The sequence below is a fragment of the Dromaius novaehollandiae genome, chromosome 7 (genome assembly GCF_036370855.1).
Source record: "Dromaius novaehollandiae isolate bDroNov1 chromosome 7, bDroNov1.hap1, whole genome shotgun sequence".
NCBI lineage: Eukaryota > Metazoa > Chordata > Aves > Casuariiformes > Dromaiidae > Dromaius > Dromaius novaehollandiae.
The window spans coordinates 20159583-20181174 of NC_088104.1; the positions used below are offsets into that span (position 1 = coordinate 20159583).

Consider the following 21592-nt stretch of genomic DNA (forward strand, 5'->3'; position numbering starts at 1 on the left):
TATTTTCATTCATACAGTAAAGATTTAGATGGTTTGTGTATACCTGCTTCCAGAAAGACTATCATTAAAGAGTAACAGCCAGACCACTATCCTCTAATGTATGAAATAATAGCTACTCAGGACTGTGCCATGAGTCTCGTATTGTCTGCATCTAGAGGAAATTCTTCTTAATATTAAGTTGAATAGGTCTTGTATTTTGGAGTTTTATCCTTTTCTATGAAATTGGTAGCTTCTAGGCATCTGCTGAGTGATACTGAACTTTGTTCAGTTTAGCATTTATTTCCATTAGTTAGAATGGAGGGAGAAACCATACCAAAAGCAAATGTCACTATTTGAATATTTTACTTTCATCTTCAGAATGCTAACTAGTTGACATAATGAATCAAAATATATGAAAAAAACTGAAAAATATCATTTTCATGAATATTCTTGTATATTATTTTTAAAAGGGCACACATAAAAATTCAGTGGCTTTGTTTACCATTACGATGTTAGATACTCTTCTCTTCTTATTTTAGACATCTTATATCTCCTAGAAGCCTTATGAACTAAAATAAAACAAACCTCCCCTCTAACGCAAGTCTACATTTTCAACCGGAATTTGCACATTTGACTTAGTTCCAAGTTCATGTTCCCCTTTTCCCCAAAGTTGGTTAACAAAAACGTGTGGGAAGTTTTGTGATGACAGTGAATATCTTCGTAACCAAAAATGGGGGGAGGGGAGCAGAAACAGAAGAAAACACTACGATTAGTGTGGATTGATTAAAAATACATGCCAACTGGTTACCAACCACTTTCAAGTTTATTTCTAGACTGCGGTTTAGAAATCATGTTCCATAAATTTTTGCATTCATGTTTGACTGGAAAGTTTGTAGGACACTTAATATTGCTGTTTTGTATTGTAGTTTCAAACAGTATAATTTAGACCAATAAAATTTAAAAAGCACTCTGAAGGGACTTGTTTGGGGGGAAAAAAAAAACGTTGCAATTAATTCAAGGTATACATTAGAGCAGTTCTTCATTGCCCTTCCTCATTTTCTGCTCAGGAAGGATATTCCTGCAATCATTTTTAAAGTTCTCTGTTCTGAAGACTTCTTATTTTTAGGACAGATCATTTCAGACAAGAAGCATCCATTGCCTTCATCCTCCTGTTAACCAAGATGACACTCCTGTATCCCCGATGCCAAAAGTGGCATTTAAATGCTGCATGGATTTCATGCTGGATTGCATTCATGCAAAAAGTTAACAGGTTTTATCTACCATCTTAAGTGGCAAAATACTCAGGGCTGTCCATAAATTCAGTCTTACTCAGGATTTACCTCCAAGGAAGTAAAAATAGACTTTTCCACCATGAGAGTTAATACTTCCCATCATACAGCAATGCATGATGCAAATATTCAATATTTTGCACTTGGAGCAAAAGTATACAACAACAACATTGTCTTATTCTTGTAATTTTTCTTTTGTGCAATTCCCTAAGACAAGCTCCGTGCACCTGGACACACGCAGGACAGAAGAAGTGCTACCTAGAACACCTAGAACGCCGCAAATTAACTATAACAATTATTCGGACTAACAGTCAGGGAACATTGAGGAGGAGGATGAGCAGGTTTAAACCCTCACGTTCATCATTCAAGACTTGATATATCTTTGTATTAATACTGATTCATACAGTGTTACATTCATTTAAAAATGGATTAGGTCCATACAAATCTGGCCTGTGTTATCCAGATGAGTATCAGGTTGGAAGGTATATGAAAGTTATTCTCCCCAGGTTACAAAGCAGCATTGTTCTGCTTTCATTAGATGTTAGCAAAAGATGAAACATAACTCTAAGATAACAGATATCCCAACTAGAACTGATGCAAACATAAAATGCTTATAATTCAGATGTACTGAAATTCTGGAGAAAAAAAAAAAGGTGTTTAGCAGCTATACAACATCAAGCTATTGCAGTGTTACTGTAAAGCTAAAATAAAGAACAACATATTAAAACTTGGGGATCTTGGTTAATACAGATATAGTCATACTGTGTTGAGGGCTGAAATAGGATACCCTCTCTACTCCAACTGTAGCTTTTTGGCCAGCCAGCACAAAATGCTGTTTTACTCACTAGCTAACAAACCTGTTTTGCTTTTTCTGAAGCTCATCAGTATAACCTGTTTTTCCATACCCATCATCTTTTTGTAAGGGGAAAGCCTCTAAAAATGTTCACAATACTGTTAAAAAAAACAAACAAACAAAAAAAACCACCACCACCAGCAAAAACACAGATCTGGTATACCACATTCTGTGGCATGCATTTTAAATCAATTTAAATGCTCTTTACAAAATATCCATACATTTATATCATATTGTACATTTCCAGTGGCATTTGTGAAATACAGTTTTCCATTTACTTTGAAAGGTGCTGCTTTCTACCATGCTTCCACAGAATACAAACATTTTAAATATAAATCAGGAGATAATCACGCTACCTTGCCTTAGCAGGCTATATTACTTTCTACATCAAAACAAAATTGCAGGGAGCCTGCTTCCAATGAAATCAAATCTTCACTTACCATTAAGGGTTCTGTTTTGTCTTTTTTTTTTCCCCCAAAGTGAATCGGAATACATACATTATAATTTGATTATACCAAAACTTGCTCATATTAAAGTTGTGCTGTGAAATGACTTCACCATAGTTAGACTCCACTGAATGTGATGAGCCAAGAACTTGTCACTTTCTGAATATAACATACATGGAATATGCCATCTATATATAATCACTGGGAGGATAATCTCTGTGCAGATTTTCTCTGGTAAATCTTGTTGCTACCAGAGCCACGTGACTGGGTAAAACAATATACACTGAATATAGGGAGGTCACACATAAAAGCTCCTCCTCTCCCAACAGAAACAAGGAAGCACTAAACCAAAATTACTTACCCTGAGTTTATTTCTTCTGGCGGAGAAATTTCAGTAGAATTGAAAGCAGGAAGTGATTGGGTATCCACGATAAAGAATTGCACAGTTGGATTTTTAGCTCCTGCCTAAAAATAAAATGTTTCATTGTCCCTTTGAAGAGAGAACATTCTTGGTGCTTAAAAAAAAAAAAAAGCATTTGAAATTATAGACAAAGAAATGACTATAGACAGTCAGGTAGAACCAGCTAACTTAAACTGTGTGAAAAGACAAAAAATTAGCAGTGTGTACCGCGTGGTTTTCAATGCAGCACTACGAGGTAGTGACAGCAATGCAATCCCTGCACAGGTGCCAGCGCTGGGGGAGGCTCTGGGGAGATGGGCGAGGGCGACGTGCGCAGGGTAGGGAGCGACCGACCACGGCTGTGGCAGGGAAAGCTGAAGGTATCTCAGCGCCGAGGGGACGGGAGGCTGGCCTTCGCTCTAGGGAAACGGTTGTGTCAGAGGAGTCGATCAGTCGGCTGCGTAACCGTTTGTCCTGGAGCTAATTAAGAGCACAGACATCTTTCTGAGCTAGCCAGACCAGCATGGGGGGTGCGTACACGGCTCAGCACTACATAGGATAAAAAAACTTAACAATGAACAAAAAGAACTTGGAAGAGAGCAACTGGCTTGAGCTGGTTTCAGCCCCGGCACCTGGGGATGCCTCGCATCGTGATGGGGAGCATGTCAGAGAGACCAGCAGTGAGAATCACGTTTGTACTGCAGTTCAGCTGTACATTGCAATTGCTGCACTTGGCTAACTGCAATTTGTACCTGCACTGTGATTTAAGTATATTGCTGTATCATACTGCTACATCAAAATCCTGTGCAATGGCAAATAACTTCAAATAAATAAATCTGGTATTAAACATTTAACCCTCCATCTGTGGAAAATCTAAAAGAAGCTGGTCACAGCGTACTGGGCTCAGACACTCATACCATTTGGCCCAGTGTCAACTTTGCCATGAGCAGTGGGCATAAAAGTCAAACGAGGGGGTGAGGAGGAGAAGCATGCACTAAAGACTTCAATCTCACTGCCAAAACTGAAACCACTTGAGGTGTGGGCAATGAAACTCTGTCAGCAGATTCTTCCCCTTCATCCCAACAAAGGCGTCCAACAACTAAAAATAACTAAATTAGCTGAAGAAGATTCTATTATTAGTAGCATACACAACCCTAATGCAAAGTACATCTCCCAAATGCTCTGCACCAGGAGGCAACTTCAGTCCCCAAGAGCTCTTCTTATCTCAACATCTACTTGCCATCTCTCAAAATTTCCTGGTGAAGCAACAAAACCTTAAATCATACTTTTTTCACATTCCCCTGGAGATAATAAAAATACTTTAACATTGCCAGATGCTGTTGACTTCAGAAAGAGTAATCACAGCAAGCTGTTGAGCAGAGACAGACAATATTTTCATTAGCAGAAACTGATTAAATGAGATTCTTCTCTTAATGAAACTGCAGAACAACCATGTTTAATAAATAACACAGACCTTGGGATATGGGAGACTAATGGTCTTTGGATACTGCAAGGTATCCTCAGAATAAAAGGAATACTCCATAAGAGGAACTTCTGTATCATTAAATGATGCATACGCCAGAAAATTGCCACTTGGAGACCACCACAGAGCAGAATGAGTGCCAAACATTTCCTCTGAAAAAAGATGCAAATGTGTTTAAGTCATAATTGATAAATTGGCTCTTATATCTGAAGTACTATTCTCATTAGTTTTTAATAGGATTTTTTTCAATTGAAGTTCAAATAAAAGCAGATACTGCTTTTGGGGTTCTGAAATGAGACATTAAAATCAATGCTTATAGCCTATCCTATGAAGCTAATTCACACATTATGATTTCTAGTGATCCACTCTAAGTTAGACTAACTCATTTCCATTCTTAGATCCTCAGACTACCCAGGTATAAAAGTAGCATAAAATACATGCTTCTGTTAAAATACAGATTTATATTATTTTGAACTTTTCAATGATAAGAAATGAGTTAAAACAGTTATAGTAAGATAGAATAAAAACAAGTTTTACATCATCATGCAAAATAAAATATGCTTGATGTAGTTACCTTCATAAACCCAATCTGGTATTCCATTGAAAATTTTATTTTCTTCTCCATTCTTAGTGATTTGCACAGCTTCTGCTGTTGGTGAAGCTTTTACATAGACATTGTTACCCCAAACATATGCCTGCAAGACATCATGGTGGTTACAACTGCTGACACACTAAGTCCCACTTCCTTCCTTTGCCACACCCAGTAGGATATTTACCTCTACTTCAGATGACAAACAAAAAAGTTTCATTTTGCCAGACATCGTTGATGCTTAACAAACATGACTTTCGAAAACAAATCAAGTGTAGTAACCTAGCTTTAAGCTGAGATGCAAAGCATAATCAACTGTTACAAATAACATGATTACTGTATTGAGTTTTAAAAACTTTGCTATTATTTCCCTTCCGATATAAGCTTATTTTCCTTCATTAGGAGCCCTTTTTTTGCTCATTCGCCTCTATTAGTAGCTTTAGTATTTTGCTAAAACATCGATGAGGGTCTCTGCTGTCTCCAAAAGATGCAAAGATGATGTATTTCTTTAGTAGCACTCAGAACTCCTCTAATTTATTTTTGGCACCTGCCTGCCTCTCCACCCCACTCTGTTTTTTCCCCAACAGTTAAACAACATATTTCTATTTCACAGCTTCACTCCGAGATGCAGAAAGTTCTTTTCAACATCCTTTGCTTCTGTGGTTGGGATCTTTAATCCCTATACCACAAGCAATAAGAATAAATAAACACTACATACTTCTGTGACTGAAAGATCTTTAGAGTAGATCCAACACCCATAACAGGGAACAGGAGCCTAGCAAAGCAGTAGCTGCCACAACTGCCTTGGACTGGGGATGAGGGGAGGAAGAGGACAATGGGAAAGTGTTCAAGAAAAGAGATTCTGATCCTTTAATGCCTTTCACATGCATCCATCAAATAAAACTTACTGGCTTATGGTACGATTAGAAGTCAAAACTCACAGTAAACAGACAGCTACAATGCTGCTGCCTTTGGAAGGGATGAGCTACTGTCTGCAACTGTAAAAACACAAAGTTCCTGTGCATTTGTGCGTTGCATGACTATTTGGACCACTAGGACTTAGAGGAATGCCTTTCAGTTAAAGAACAAAACAAAATACACAAACACACAGAGGGATTCTAGAGTATTTACAGCAACAGTAACCACTCAGCTCCAAAACTCCTTCAGCTACTTTATCTAGCAGTAGGAAGGTTGCAGAAGTCCATGTCATAGGTACAAGAATGACTGTATATAAAAATTCTACTTATCTTTACTAACCAGTTTGTGACCGACAGGCGACCAGGATATACACTGTATATCAGTAGGTAGCAGTTTGTCATCTAAGATGGAACTGGAAAAACAGAAACAAAATGACAAAGCAGTGAAATGCCATTTCATTGCAAGATACTGTTAAAAGCAGATATTTTGTCTGCAAAAATTACTGACCTTGTATTGAAATCGTAGATGTAATACGAAGCTGTGTATGAATGCCTCCACAACTATAAAAGAATTATTTTAATGTTAAGAAAGAAAATATAATTTCACCAAGATTTGCATAGCTCTTACAGTTTGAATTACCACTGAAATATCTGAAACCCTCCTCAAGCTTTTGCTTGAGATAGACAGAACACATTAAACCTACAAGGATAACAAGTGTGCAAGGTTTAAGGAAAGACTAGAGAATCACCACCTCTGGGGCTGTCATTTAAATACTGTGATGGAGGCCACTGACTGACTGATTAAGGACAGAGAGATATAGAGGCCAGAGATGCTGCAGATTTTCAGAAATCCTTCCTTTTGGACCTTGTAGATACATGGCAGACTAATGCAGCTATCTGCAGATAATCCCCCTCCTTCTGCCTTACTGGCAGACTTGCTGTTTTCTGTCTCATCTTCCATGCTGTATTTAACTAGGCATCCTCCTGTTTAGTAGTTCTTGCAAGTCCCAGCAGTATTTTTGTAACAGTTCCTTCAATTCCAAGGTGACCTATTCCCCATTCAGATACTGTCACAGAAATAAATTGTCTCTCAGAAACCCTCCTCTTGAAGTCTGAATCACCGTGGGCACGTACAGAGAGAAAGAAGATGATGATAACATAGAGACATATAAAAGTGTGTTCACTATGTGGGGCTGAAGAGGTTTGATTTAGCCCACGGTGATGACATCCTACAATAACGCTACCTTTTATGATGGTTCTTGAAGATTTGTATGAAGATATAAAACAATATCTTGGTACTACACAAGCAGATGGCTATTACATAAGAAGTGTCCACATCCTCATGATTCATTTTTTTACTTTGTTTATTGCAATAAACATTAATAATAACATAAATTTCAACCACACTATTATATAAGGATTAAAAGACCTTGTTTCAGCATTAAAATAAAATTAACTCTTACGACTGCAGTAGATAAAACAGTACAGAACAATAAATCATGAGTAGATGGGAAGTCTAGGGTAGCTAGAAAAATACAAGGCATTTTGTGATCACTAATGATGCAGTGAAAAGCCAAAAACTTCTGAACAATCCAGGAAGGCAGAAGTAACTGGCTAGCAGTACCTACCATAGAAGCTAAGACTGTAAAAAAGTGATGACTAACTGCCTAGATTGTGGCTGTAACATTGTGATAGGCATTCTTGGACTGCAAAGCCAGAACATACAGCTCAGTGACACAGTCCTCTGGTATTTGCAGCTGCACAAGTTATCCCTGAGCTTTCTACAAAGATAACAGGCACCTCTCTTTAGAGAGAAAGGAGGAAAAAAAAAAGTTATTGGTTTCAGTGTACACACAGTAGGATAAATTAGTGCCCCCATTAGGTTTCCATAACAGTCCTTAAGTGGCATACAGGACCAGGTTTTTATGCCAACTGGCATAAACGTAGGTTGACCTTTGTTACATGGTTCAGCGCCAAGCGAGGATGAGGCATTTTGTTCACATACTTGCTGACAGCAGCCTTCTCTTATGAGCACATACTGTTTTTCATTTTCCTCAGTTTTAAATTGTCCTAGCACCACCAGCCTGCTGTCAAATTGCTGTCTATTGTCTCAAGCCCTTATACTTATCATTTCTCCTTACCTACCCAACTCCTGGGACAGTCATGCTCTTCTACTCTTTTAGCCTATCTGCCCAGATTAATCATTCAGCCTCACTCTCCTTGTGTTATAACCCCAAACCTTTTATCTGGCTTCTTTGTTCAGGCAGTCATATTTCTAATGCCAAGCTCACAGATCCTGTTAAACCTCTCTCTTTATTTTCCAAGCCTAGGGCCTCTGGCCAGTCAGTCCCTGTCTCTCTCTCCCCACCTCCTGCCTAATCAGACTTCAGTGTCCTCCCGCAGACATCCATCTCATTCATCCATCTTCCTGCATTTCCCTTGCTCTCTCCCAGCCCTGTATTGATTCCCACTTTCAAGACCACCTTCTTGCTCAGTCATTCCTGCTTTTCAGTTTCACCTTCAGAGAAGTAAAGCATGTTTCTACCTTTGTATAGCTGTACTGCAGAAGAGCAAACTTCTGGTCAGGAGACAACAGAACTGTGGTTGCTTTGTATTTGTCCTGTCAATAGAGGCAAGAAAGAACAAATTAAGCACTGATTCCAGGGAAACATGCAGAAGGAAATACTAAATTCGGTATCCTTCTGAAAGTCTTATATGCAAGTTTGAATGTATTGTGTGTAAGTCAACATACTAGTGTTGTATTTGAGAAGACTTCTGAGGATTTTTCAGATGTTCCACTGTCAGCATCGAAGAGTCGGATGTCACCATTAGCTGTTTCATGAAGGTACTGATTTCCTAAGAAAGCAAGAGAGATGCCAATAAACAGTACAATAATATGCTTATCAGTTACTTCTCTTTTCCCCCTATGTTTTAAGGCATAAAGCAAAATTCAAAAGTCTGGTCGATATTCTGTTTCCAATTAATGAAAGGATGCATACAGCACAAGAACTTCCACAAAATGTATGCCTTGGGTTCACAGTCTCAGCCTTCTGACATCTCTTTCCTTTGGGGGACTACGCATATCCAAAAGGAAGAGCACCCCATATCCCACTGTTCCCTGAGTATCCTGATGCACAGGAAGGTGACACACTTCGGAGTACATGTTTCTACAAAAACACATAGATGCAAGCAACCTCTTTTAGCAATAGGGGAATGCATCCTGCCATGAACCCAGTGCACATCTAAGGAAAAAAATTGTAACTCTAAGGTACACACCATTCCATAATGGCACCATTAAATAATTCAACGTTTTTCAGTATATAGTAGTCATCTCTGAGCACTCAGATAAGTGCTTACTGAAAGTAGTACTTTTCTTGATATTCATGCTACACATAGAAATGAATTACCTGAAATCCACTGCAAATCATATGTTTTGTACGTATAGTCACCATTCAAATAATTCTGTAGAGTATACGTTTTTCGTGAATCAGGGGTACTCTCTGAAAGAAAGAAAAACACAAGAGATTCTGGTGGTGCTGCAGTTTACGCCACCCCAGCTTCTTAACCTCACTACTAAACAAGTGCTATTGCTGTTGTCTACTGATGTGTTTTAGCTAACCAGCTCTAAATTCCTGGCAGTGAGATGGCACTAAAGCTTTACTGGAAGATTAATTCAGCAACCATAAAATAAAGGAACACCGGTGACTTCACTAAACAAGCTCATGGTAAAAGTTGCACATGTCTTTTCTCCACTGGTATTTTACCTTCAGCTGCATGAGAGCTGTTATCTCACCAGTAAGTCAAAACACCTTTCTGATGGTGACAAAATAAACAGAAGACCTCTGTCCCCTGTACTCCCTCAGAGGAGCACATACAGGTCCTCATGCTTCAGAGTGGTGGATGGGCAAAGTTATCTAAATGAAAGGGATATGGCATCCATACGAGTAGATGTAAAGAGTCCTTGAAAGATATCCTAAAATTAAAGTGGCTTCTGTACTTTATCACATATTATGTAATACTTTCTGTTCATATATCCTTCTAGAATGAATCATCTGCCTATCATTAAACTCAAATTTCATAAATGGCTCAAATATAACATTTAAGGATCAGTAAAATTTTCAGTGATGAACATTATTCTTTTTTACGAAAAGTAAAAAAAAAATTGTAAGTTTATGATGAAATAGCTAGTTAAATATTTATCCTTCTCTGGATGTGTTTTTCACCAAGGTATCTAAGCATCTTAATGATTGTTCCAATTTATTACTATGTTGATTACTATGTTGACTGCAAAATTAAAACCATGTAACTGGGTTACTATAAAAAGACTAAATAAAACCTTGACCCCAGTTAAGCTATTGAGTTTGGTCATCAGCTTCAGTGGGCTGCAGCCACCTTCTATGAAAAATATATTTTTTTCTTTTTTCTTTCTTTCTTTTTTTTTTCTTTACTGGCTGCAGTGCATAAGCCACTATCTGCAAACTCTGAAAGGTTTGAAGAAAAAAAAGAGTTTGTGAGTCATTGTGATCTTTTTCCTCCATAAGGAGAGCCTGCAGTTTTGAAATTTGCATGTGCAATTCCCTCCCCTCTGCCTTTTTTATTAATGGGAACCTAAAAACTACACTCACACAAATCTACATGATCAAGAAGAGAAGCAATTTTTATCTTGGCTCACTAAACCATTCCTTTTTGTTACTACCAGTGCAAATCAAAAGACCCAGGATAAAAACATTTGATAAAAAACATTTGAGTACAGATGTGGTAACTGAGCCGTTGGAATAATGAAGAAATGTGCCCCCATCAATTCTGAGATTCCAGAGTCCTTCAGATGCTCTTAAACAGACAGCCTCCTTCCACACGCTGAAGAAGAAAAAGACCATAGTCATTCAGGGGGGCAAGGGACGGCAGCAAAAAAGCCCACTGCAAAATGATTTTTGTGGGCTAGCTTTCTACAGGTTAAATACACGACATCTGGAACTTGACAGCAAGACATCGTAAGAGTAATGTAATAACTAATATTTTCAAACAACGAGCACATTAAACATATACGGCAGAGAGGAGATAGCCATTGCTGCAGTAAGCGCCAAGAGCCACAACAAGCACTGATTTTAGTTTAAGATGCTCAGCAAAGGTTAAAAACAATTGTTTGCTCAATTTCAACTGAAATTTGACTGTTCTAAAATTCACTAGTCTAGATTTTCTGCTTATGCAGTTTCTGTGAGAATATTAATTTCTCAGGTTAATTATTCTGTATTAACTGAATATTTAATTTGATGAATTATGAACAAGTGTGCATTTGATATTCATGCACAGTTGGCTAGTTGGGAATATCACTTCTCTCCTCCCTCGCTGAGTAAGTGTCACTTTCAATTAGAGGGGCTTCAGAAGGCAACAAATTCTTTCTTGGAAAAGGAGGAGCAATTTAAGACAGGTGGCTGATGAACAGGTTTAGGGATTTTTCCAAAATGCTGAATGTTTTTACCCCTGGTGACATACATGTTCTGCTAAGGTCTCATTACTAAAAATCGGGCCACAATTAAGATTTGTTGGCTGTGTATAAAATTAAAAATTCATTTTCTGTCAACACCTTCCACATAGTAACTGAATATGAAAAAATACGCCAAGCTGTAAGGGTATAGTCTTACAGTCGGAGTATTTTCTTAATTTGCAAGACAGACCACTACCGGTACATTCTTAACTATCCACAGTATTGCCCTGATCTGAGATAGTCTACGCACACTGAATCACCCATTGAGCTGGTTCTATTCCAGGTTCCATGAGAAACAAAACAGCGGAAAGGTTTATTTTGACAAAATAAAGTAGTTGTTGACATTCAAAACCATTTTATTGGATTTGAAGATTGGATGCAGGAGCATGTAAGTTCAGATTTTATCAAAACAGCTTGTTTCACTCTCAGACACCTCAGAGAGACTGTGAAAGCTGAGTTTTCTTACTGTGCATCTTTTTTGACTAGTCAATATATGGGCTATCTTTCTGAATTCCAGATTACTTAACTCTGCACCTCTACCCTATTCTCCCCTCGAGCAGCATAGGTATGTTTACCTCCAACACCATTATACTGGAAATATTTACATAATACCACCTCTTTAAAACAGTAATGACTTAAGTCCTTCTGGGGAAAATGCTCTTAATGTTTTATGTAAGGAGTACTCATATGAAGTTGATGAACAGTTTTGTTTCAGTTTCAGATTTTTTTTAATGTACATCTCTTTTCTCAAGAGACAAAGAAAGGAACAAAGGAAATAAAGAATGAACTGTTGTGTAAGGTATCAGTCATGACACATTGCCCCCGAAAACACTAAAGTTATTGATAAATTACTTTCAGTAAATGTGTCCTTTATTCTCCAGTATCAAGGCACATTTCATTAATTCCTATGTGCAATAAAAAAGAGCAAGAAATCAGCTTAAAAGAGATGGAAAACTATGCAACAGGTAAAAACAGAAGTTTTATTGCATGTTCAATGCTGCCCAGAGAGACTGGAACATCACAACAAGGGAAAGATGAGTGCAAGCATGACACTTGGCAATAGTGAGACAGAAAGGGGCAGAAAAATGATAAAAGTTACAAAAGGTGGACCAGCATGGCAATTTCTAAGTCATAGAGCAGAGCAAGTATAAGAATGATCTGAAATCTAAGAATGTAATTTTGAAGCACAGCGAGACACACAAGAAAAAGTTGACTGGTTCAGCAGTTTGTCAGAGAAGTCAGTGATGTTTCAGGCTATTTTTTCCAACCTTTCTTCCTTCCTGCTTCTCTTCCAACATCTGTAAGAAGATATCAAAACCTCTGCCCTCATGCCCAAACTCCTCATTGCTGCTGGAGATATGTAACAATTGGAGCACAGAAATGAATTTCCAGCAAAGAAGAAAATAAAAATGACTCTACTGGGTCAGGCCAAAGGTTCACTTAACCCAGAATCCTGTCTTTTAAGTGGCCAATGCAGGACATCAAAGAAAGAAAAAAAATAATGGGTGATCAGAGTGGCACTTCCCCAAAGCATTCACGCTGCAGTCAGCTCTCTGTGGCCAGGGAGACTTCCTGAGACTGAGCTGATCTGTAATTTTGTCATCAATAGCTCTAGATTCTCTCTCCAGTTTGTCCTATCTCCTTCTAATTCATGTAAAACAAGGAAATAAAAATAGCCGAAATGTTCTACAGACAGAAAACCACTGCTGGTAATTTTGTTTATACCTATAGAAAGAAAACATTTCCATTCTCTCTCATTCTCTTCACTAGCTAGAAGAGTAACATATCCACATAGATGGCCAAGACTAAGAGGATCCTGTAATGCAGTACCAGTGCATGAATAAATGGAGGAAAAGAATAGCTGGAAAGGTTAGATTCAAACTCAAGGTCTGTTTGGCTAGACAAGTCTACAGCATACACACAACTGGGTGATCTAACATACAGTATCTCCCATACAACATTGCAGAGAATTTCAATCATGATTTTGACTAGAGTCACGTGAAGCTACATTACTGGAATTAACTACTGCTCACTGCTTGAGTAATGGTTCTCTCAAAAATATATAAACTCAAGATTCTTATCTAAACCTAAACTTTTAAATCTAGATTTAAAGAGATTCTACTTCCAAGATCAATTTCTAATCCATAGATTTAATGTTCACTTACAGATTTCCTAGGTTTCTGCCTGAACACCCTTAAACGTAAGGCCTTTTAGAAACTAGGAAAATACCAGACCCCTTATTCCCAAGAAAACTGTGACAGATCACAGCTGCCAGATTCATTCATTCAGCTTATGGCACAGGTCTACAAATATGAGGGTCGTGTATCAGCCAAAAGCCTTTCTGTATTTTTAAACATCCTGTTCAATTGCAAGCAGGGTGTTGACATTGGCAACAGATACTCCTCCAAACCATCAAGTCACAAATCTGCTTAGCTGAAGACAGACAGCAGCTAGCATAAGCAGGGGAAGGTTGGAGATATGACCATCTCCAACAGAACAACGATGAGAGACTTTCATTCCTCCTCTTTTCAGTTATACATTAACATGGCTTCAGGGAAGATCTGCAACCTTATCTTTCTTGAGTCCTTGAAGCATGAAGCTGGCTCAGCAATCCCTTTGAGTTCAAATTCAAGATGATGACAAGAATTTATTGAACTTCTCCTGCCAGTAACCCTTAACATCTACTTATGCCAGCTTACTACCAGCCCTAGTTATACCTGACTCCCCAGTTAGGCATCTGACTCACTAAGCAACCCCAAGCACCCTAATGCCACCAGCTTCCCCTGCACCCACTGCATTTTTCCAACCTGTTCTACACACATTCCTACCAAAAGAGCACAGCGGCCCAAGCGCAGTATCATCCAACCATGACAGTGACGAGCAACCTCCTTTAACAAATATCTTACCCTCCAAGAACTAGACCCCTGAGTGAAGGAACCTGGCCTACAACCAGACTACTGTATAGGTCCCCACACTATAAGGTGGTTTCTGATTTGCTCGTGGCAGCAGAATGATGCTATATACTGTACTGTCTCCTTTCTCAGTACCACCTACCCTTCCTCTTGCTCCTGGTCTTCCTGTTCAACTGGCCAGAACAAGAACGGTGAGCAGAAAAGAAGCAATGGTGTGTAGCCACTGCATGTTTCAATCCACCCTTTGTACAAGAAGTTTTAGAAGGAAAATAAGTGGGAGAAGCATAAATAAATGGAGAAAGGTGAATCATAAGCAGAGAGACTATGCTTTTTGAAAATGTTCATCCCTTAAGGGTAACTAGTTGCTGCTACAGTCACCTCTTGAAGAGCTCCTCAAAGAGTAACAACACTTTCATCAGCAGACTTCAAATACTACTCCCAAGGCTATTATGAGATTAAACTGTCAGATGCAAGCAGACCCATGTGGTTATTAAATACAGACCAACCTGCCAAAATAGGCAGTGATTTCTAAACAAAAGAGTAAATAATTTTGTACAGTCACATTTCTGGTTGAAGACCCTCAAGGTAAATACTGAAGGGTTGCACCCAAATTTAGGGAACACTTTTACAAATTTAAGTCTAAGTACATAGCTACATAGCTGCAGGGAAGGAACAGAAGCAACAAGTTCTACTTCCCAGGCCTGCAGTCTAGTCAACAAGCCAGAACTCTTCTTCGATGGCGCAATTTCACAGCTTTTCAAGTCACTGAAGCCCATTTAACAGAACCCAAACTAATTTTGTGCTGAAGGACTGGTAAGCTTATGAAATAAAAGTATATTCAGAAACACGGCAGGGAGAGGAGCAGCGGGCCAAAGGAAGTCCAAACTCAGTATCTACGATATCAATAATTATTTTCATCCCTTGCACAATGCTTTAACCACTGAGATGAAATAAAGACTTCATTGCAATTATAGTTACAATTACCTTTATCAGAGCTGACTTTGATTTCACTTAGTCACAGTCATGTGAGCTCCTCCTGCCCCATCCCACCCAATTTTGCCACTCTTCATTCTGTGGTTATTCAGGTCAGTGGCTGTACTGACCTAAGAGGAGTACTCACCTGACCCACATGCACAGTTAGCTCATTAAACCTGTGTAATTAAACCATCAGTGATTAAGTGTTCTGACCTATAAAGGGGTAATTATAAGTAAGTGCACCACCTGTATACTCTCAGGTAATTGAAAACACTGGTATAGCACCCTTCTTTCGAAAACTCAAAAGCATCCTGCAGTTGTTGAACTTGCAATGACCGCAGGTGCTACTCAGGCTTCATTGCTAGCCTGATTTGGGAAGAGTCAGAACTTCAACTTTTGAAGTGGGATGTCTCCATCTCCATTCTTATTTTATCCAAAAGGCCCTGGTGAACTACGTGGGTGTGTTAAGTAATTAACACCCATTAATTTGAGTTAAGGGTAAGAAGACTGACACATTGCCCTACTCTTTTGTAACAACCAAAATGGCACAAGCAAAGGCTGACAGAATAGTGATATTCTGTATTTCCTCCCAACAGCAATGTTTCTTTAAAATACATACCTACTTGCTATATAACCCAACGACAGCAGCCACTTCTATAATAAAAGTATTTCTAGGCAACAATTTACATCATGGAAAAAGCAAACCCACTTGATTTTCAGTAGGATATAGCATCAGCAATTAAGTATAAAAGCAGAACTCAAGCAGAGTGAGGGCTGCATACTGAATTCTTTCAGTTAATATGATGCCTGTACATGTGCACCTGGTAAGTTACCAAAGATCTTTTCTCTTGCACTCCCCAACTTCCAAGACTACCTAAAAACATTCTTAGCTGTCACTTCAGAAATCTTCTTTTTTTAAGATAAGTGGCAAAAACTGCCCTAAAATCAACAGGAGAAGAGACAGTCGGCACTCAGAGATCTGGACTACAAAAGTTTCTAGTTATTGTTACATTATCAATGATGGAGCTGGATTGCAAAAAAAGGTAAGTTATGCCATATGAACAGTAAGTACAATAACAGATTTTGCCTCTTTAATTGACACACAAATAAACACCAAACATTTCTGTGCACATAGGCAATGACTGTGTTCACTCCTGAGTACACTGTCAGTATATGCCTTAACACTTCTTGATATGCACCTTAAAACGAGACTGCCTCATGCCAGGTCTAGGAAACACAGTGTTTCCCTCGAGGTCTGCAGGACTAGCTCTACCTGTCCAGACCGCACAGCTGTTAATCATAAGAAAATAAAGAGACAACCAGATTAACCCGCAGCTCTGCCCAACCAGCTGGGAGCAATTCATTGCCAGATGAGGACTTAACGAGGACTGTTTTATATTAACATCCAGGGCCACAGTGTCAACCTGGAAAGTACAAGCTGATCAGGGTACAAATATGTTCAAATCCCTCCCTGCTTTCCTGACCTCTGGAACAGTGCTGTGCATTTAACACGGGGGGGGGGGGGGGGGGGAGAAAAAACACCCTGTTGTGCAAACAGAGCATAACCTTATCTCGTCAATATACCCTGCAAAATTGACGAACTGGCGTTTACTGCTGGCTGTACAGTTTTCAGTTTTGATTGGAAAATGAAGTGCTGAGTACGGTACCGCTCATGCTAGAACTGTCTAAGCTCACACGGGAATTAGGGGACATTTCCAACACCCCCCCCCCCAATCCTCCCCAGCGAGCCCCTCTCGACTAAGCACCTCCTCGTGCCGGGGACCCGGGAGCAGCAGAGCCCGCAGCCCCGTCCCCGGCAGCACAAACTTCCAGGAAACTTTCCCGGGGGGGGGAAGGTGCTGCCCCGCAGCGCCCCGAGCCCCAGCGGGACCCCCGCTCCCCCCCGGCTCCCCGCGCACTCACTGCCGGTCAGCAGCGCCACGGGCACGGCGATGGCGACGACGACGACGGCGGCGCCCAGGAGCCCCAGCAGCCACTTCAGGGCGGTCTGCAAGGAGAAGCGCCCGTGAGGCGGCGGCGGCGCGGCAGCAGCCCCCCGCCCGCCTCCCCGCCCCCCCCTTACCCACCCTCATGTCGCGGCGGGCAGGCGCTGCCGGCGTCGGCGGGGCAGCGGGCGCCGGCGGCGGGCGGGGCCGGGCGGAGCCGGGCGGGCCCGAGCGCGGCCCGCGGGCCCGGCGGCGGCAGGAGCAGCGGGCAGGAAGGCGGCAGCCGCGGGCACCGGGGGCTCGGGCGAGAGCGGGGCCCCGCCGCTGGCTTTTCACCCACGCTGGGCGTTTGGAGCTGCGGCTGCTGCTGCGGCTGCAGCTTTGACACGTGGTGGGAGGTTCGGCCGGGGAGGAGGAAGGACCCTTGACACGAAAGGGTTTAACTGGGAAGTAGGTGACGCCTTGCAGGAGTCCCAGAAGTGAGAGGCCCTCAAACGCTGTGGCAAAGCTCCTGGTGGTTGAATAGCAGCAGTATTTCAAGTTTTTTTCTCTTTGAACTTTTTTCTTTTACAATCAAGTCCTGGAAAGACTGATAAAATCGCACTTAAGAAAAGGTTTATATTCACTTTTTTGTCACTGGTTCGTGGCATAGAAGCTATATGTGTGCATAAGTCTGCAAAAGGGAAGTTTAAACTGACACCAGAAAAGGAAAGTATGGCTTAGGATAAATGTTTTAATCTCAGGTCTGAAGATGACCCTGGTTTATCAAACCAGACAATTCCTTTCCCAGTGGAAGAATTTTGAGTGCGAGTGTTGAGGTAGTAGGCCTGAGTGGAGAAAAAGATTGAAAATAACCTGTAAATCAAAATTAGAAAGCATTTCATTGTATAAAAGATGAGCAAGATGAGCATCACCAAATAATCAGAAAGCTGTGGGAGTCTATGAAAATACTTTATGAGAAGAATTCTAGCCCAAAAATACAATTACTGAGCTAGGTCTACATTAGCTCCCCCCCCCAATTTTCAGAACACGTGGTAAGCACTAACCAGTCCTTACCAGAGAGATGTAGGTATTTTACAACTTGAGAAATAGAACAAAAAAGTATGTGATCTGCTGAAGCAGTGAAGCCATCTTCAAGAAGAGAATTGAAGCCAAGGTTGATAGAAAGTGGTCTTAGTCTTGCCTGGAAATACTTGTTCAGAGATTCTGGTAAAGTCATGCTGCTTGTTTCTTCATTCTGCTCCTGCAGATTGAGCACAGCATTTTGTATTTTGCTGCTGTTCCCTAAGTAACAGCTAACTACATCTGCAAAGTGGGCTAATAACTTCTTATCCTTGATATATCACCTTTAGAATGACCCAAAGTATTTTCAAACATTAAGACTTTGTCTATGTGGAAGGTAATAAGCACTGAGCTAGATGTAAATTTACACTATGCTCACTACTGTATATCATTCTCCTTGGAGGTTTTGGTCACTGCGGGGTATGAATTCACACTGTGCTAGCTATACCATCTTCCCATAGGACTGCCTTTAGTGTGCCCTCACGGTGCTTCCATGCAGTTCAGTGTGAGCCTAACATGTAGTGTCTAGCATGCTGCAGATTCATAGCTTGCTTAGCACTAATTTCTGTGCATAGATGAGTCTGAATTGGACTGGTAAAAGTAAAATCACAGGGGAATGGCTGTCTGTCACATTACTTTTCAAACCAGTATCCCATGTATGCTCTGAGAAGTATGGCCAGAGTTTCAGAGTGTCTCATTACAGCTCCATCTGAATGTTAAATATATATCTAGTATACTGTGCCATTAAGGCAATTGGTCCTGTCTCACCTTACCAGCAACAGTTAAAAAAAAAAAAAAAAGAAAAGATAAAAAAGCCTGAGGTGCATTTTTCTTTTCCCAGTGAGTAGGAATCACAACATATATATATAGTTCAATCCATCTGTGCTTTCTTTTCAATGCTCAAAACATTTAAATATTGACCAATCATCACTGTGTCTCAAAGTACAGTATATACTCAGTTTTGTGATCAAATGTACCTTAATGCCACCTAGCTTTTCGTAGCTAATTTTCGGTTTAATAATGTTTTGGGAGATTTTCCGCAAGGTTCCAGTGCTTCTCGTTGATTAATTCTAAGAAGAGAAAAGGCCTACACAGACAACGTACATGCCTAACTTCTTGCTAGTTGCAGGGGGTACACAATTCTAAATGCCTTTGGAAATCTGGATTTAGGCATCTAGACCAAGATGTCTAATATTCTGCGGTGTTTCTGACTCCAAGTGTTGCAGAGAGGCTTATGGCATCAGATTCTGATCTCCGGACCACCTAAGCGATCTGTTGAAAGCAAACATAATGGGGAACGTTCTCCATTTAGTTGCAGTAGTAGCTAGCAGTGATTCTGGATGCCTCTATGCATGTAATCATGCTGTAATCATTCTGTGTACATGTAATGATTGTGCTGCTGGTGCTCTGTTAGATTGTCTTTTGTGACAGTCTGAGACTTAAAAAGTTGCTCTAGCCAGATCTTTAAACTCCTTTATACCTTGAGTTGTTTGGGTTTTTTTTGCTATCGTGTATGTATTTATGTGATGCCAGGATTAAAAAACTGAATGACAATGGCTATTATACAATAAAATTTGAGAAACCATAGTTGTTCATCATCTTGTATGCTGAATATAGAAGTATTTATAAAGAAAGCAGGTTGTGCAATTAAGAGGTGCTGCTTACTAGAAAGAAACAAAGTACAGCTTTCAGCCTGAACTATGGGGAATTCTTTCCCGAACACTTGGTGGACCTGCGAGATGTGATGTCTCCTTCAGATTCAGTAAAACTCAAGACTTTGTTATAAGTCTGTTTATTTAGTTCAGTCTTCCCTCCAGAAATATTTGCCTAAATCAAATAGGACAAATGGAAAAACTAAGCTTTGCTCAGCAGGACAAAAAAATTACTGCTTGGGACTAAATGTATGCAATCTGCATTACAGATGCAATCATGTTACAGATGTCTCCATGCGTAGCTATGGGGGACATAGTCTGTGCTGGAGCAAGTTTTATATTGATATAGTGGCTCAGTTCAGATGTCCTTTTAGGAAGAAGGCTGAAGGCAAAAGTGCTGTTAGCACTGAAGAGTGTTGAAGTTCTACTTGACTAATGTATGTCTTTTGACACTATATATACCAGTGATGTCTGGAATTTTTCAGGAATAATTCCTTTTTTTTTTCCTTTACATTTTGAGGCCGAAATGGCATTAGGACAGTTTCTTAATTCCTCATTACACCAGTTCTGTTTGGGATGATTGCGAAGACACAGCTGACTGTAGATCAGGAAAAGAAATTAGAAAAAAAACACACAGTTTTCTTCCACTGTTATGTCATTGGGACAACTACTACAACATGATTAGTAGCAGCTGCCACTCAGTTCTTTGAAGTTTATGTATTTTTCTTTTAAAATGAATTTCCTGGCAACTGAAGATTCTTGCCACATGTCCTCAGAATGGTTAGAGTATCTCAGGTTTCCTTTCAATTTTATTCTGTTCAGAGGGAAAAAGATTTAAAAAAAAGAAAATCGAAATAAGAGATTTAATTTTGCCTAAACATGCTTATTTCTCCAGATGCTTAGCAAATAGAATGGAAGAGGACTCTCAGTATCTAAAGTGCAGTTAATAAAGGAGATAATATTGGGATTTTTTTTTAATATAAAGCTACCTTGAAGTTCTGGGCAGGTCATGTGTAGACACACACAGAATTCTAAATACATGCATGAATTCACTTGATGATATGTAATGTAGAAACTGCACATACACAATGGGTTCCAAGTATCTGGGCCAGTGGTACTGTTTTTACACAACTTAAAGAAGGCGTAAGGTTCAGTTTTCTAGTAGACTGCGTAAGTCAGTGTGTAGTGAATGAAAACAAAAAACAATTAAGTTTATGCACCATAAACTGTATCTAGAACATGTTTACAGCCTATTTCACATAAGTCAGTGCTCATAGCTTCACTCTTTTGTAGACTTAAAACTTATATTGCAAAGAGGTATCACAGCAGTGCCATCTTTTATAGCATGTCAGTCAAGACCCTTAGGGCATTTGATTATAATGAGCATTGGACACTTTTGGTCCTCAAAGGAAGAGGATAAAACAAAACTTCATGTTTCTGAGAGGGCATGAGTGTGTGGCATTGTAGGTAATGCTGAAACATGCTCCTGAGCTGTGCTCCCTTAGGCATTTGCACTTCCCTTCCTGTATTTGCAGAGAGCACGTCAAAGTCCCTTCATACGAGCACCAGCACTGCAGGAAATGCAGTCAAAGTAACTGACAACT

At 39.8% G+C, this 21592-nt stretch overlaps 1 protein-coding gene across 4 annotated transcripts in view; it reads right to left on the minus strand.

Annotated features, from left to right (window-relative positions):
* DPP4 (dipeptidyl peptidase 4) overlaps positions 1 to 17688 on the minus strand; it is a 91658-nt gene extending 73970 nt beyond the window's left edge. For 3 of the 4 annotated variants that reach the window (XM_064514854.1, XM_064514852.1, XM_026094542.2), the window contains exons 1-10: positions 17416 to 17688; positions 17252 to 17336; positions 9364 to 9456; positions 8709 to 8812; positions 8502 to 8576; positions 6465 to 6517; positions 6297 to 6369; positions 5025 to 5145; positions 4442 to 4602; positions 2929 to 3032 (exon numbers count right to left, since the gene is read on the minus strand). In XM_064514854.1, the coding sequence (XP_064370924.1) occupies positions 2929 to 3032; positions 4442 to 4602; positions 5025 to 5145; positions 6297 to 6369; positions 6465 to 6517; positions 8502 to 8576; positions 8709 to 8812; positions 9364 to 9456; positions 17252 to 17336; positions 17416 to 17421 (875 nt within the window). In that variant the 5' untranslated portion in view covers positions 17422 to 17688. The remainder of the gene's footprint in view (positions 1 to 2928; positions 3033 to 4441; positions 4603 to 5024; positions 5146 to 6296; positions 6370 to 6464; positions 6518 to 8501; positions 8577 to 8708; positions 8813 to 9363; positions 9457 to 17251; positions 17337 to 17415) is intronic. The other variant, XM_026094533.2, reaches the window with a different exon arrangement.
* Positions 17689 to 21592: the final 3904 nt, after the last annotated feature.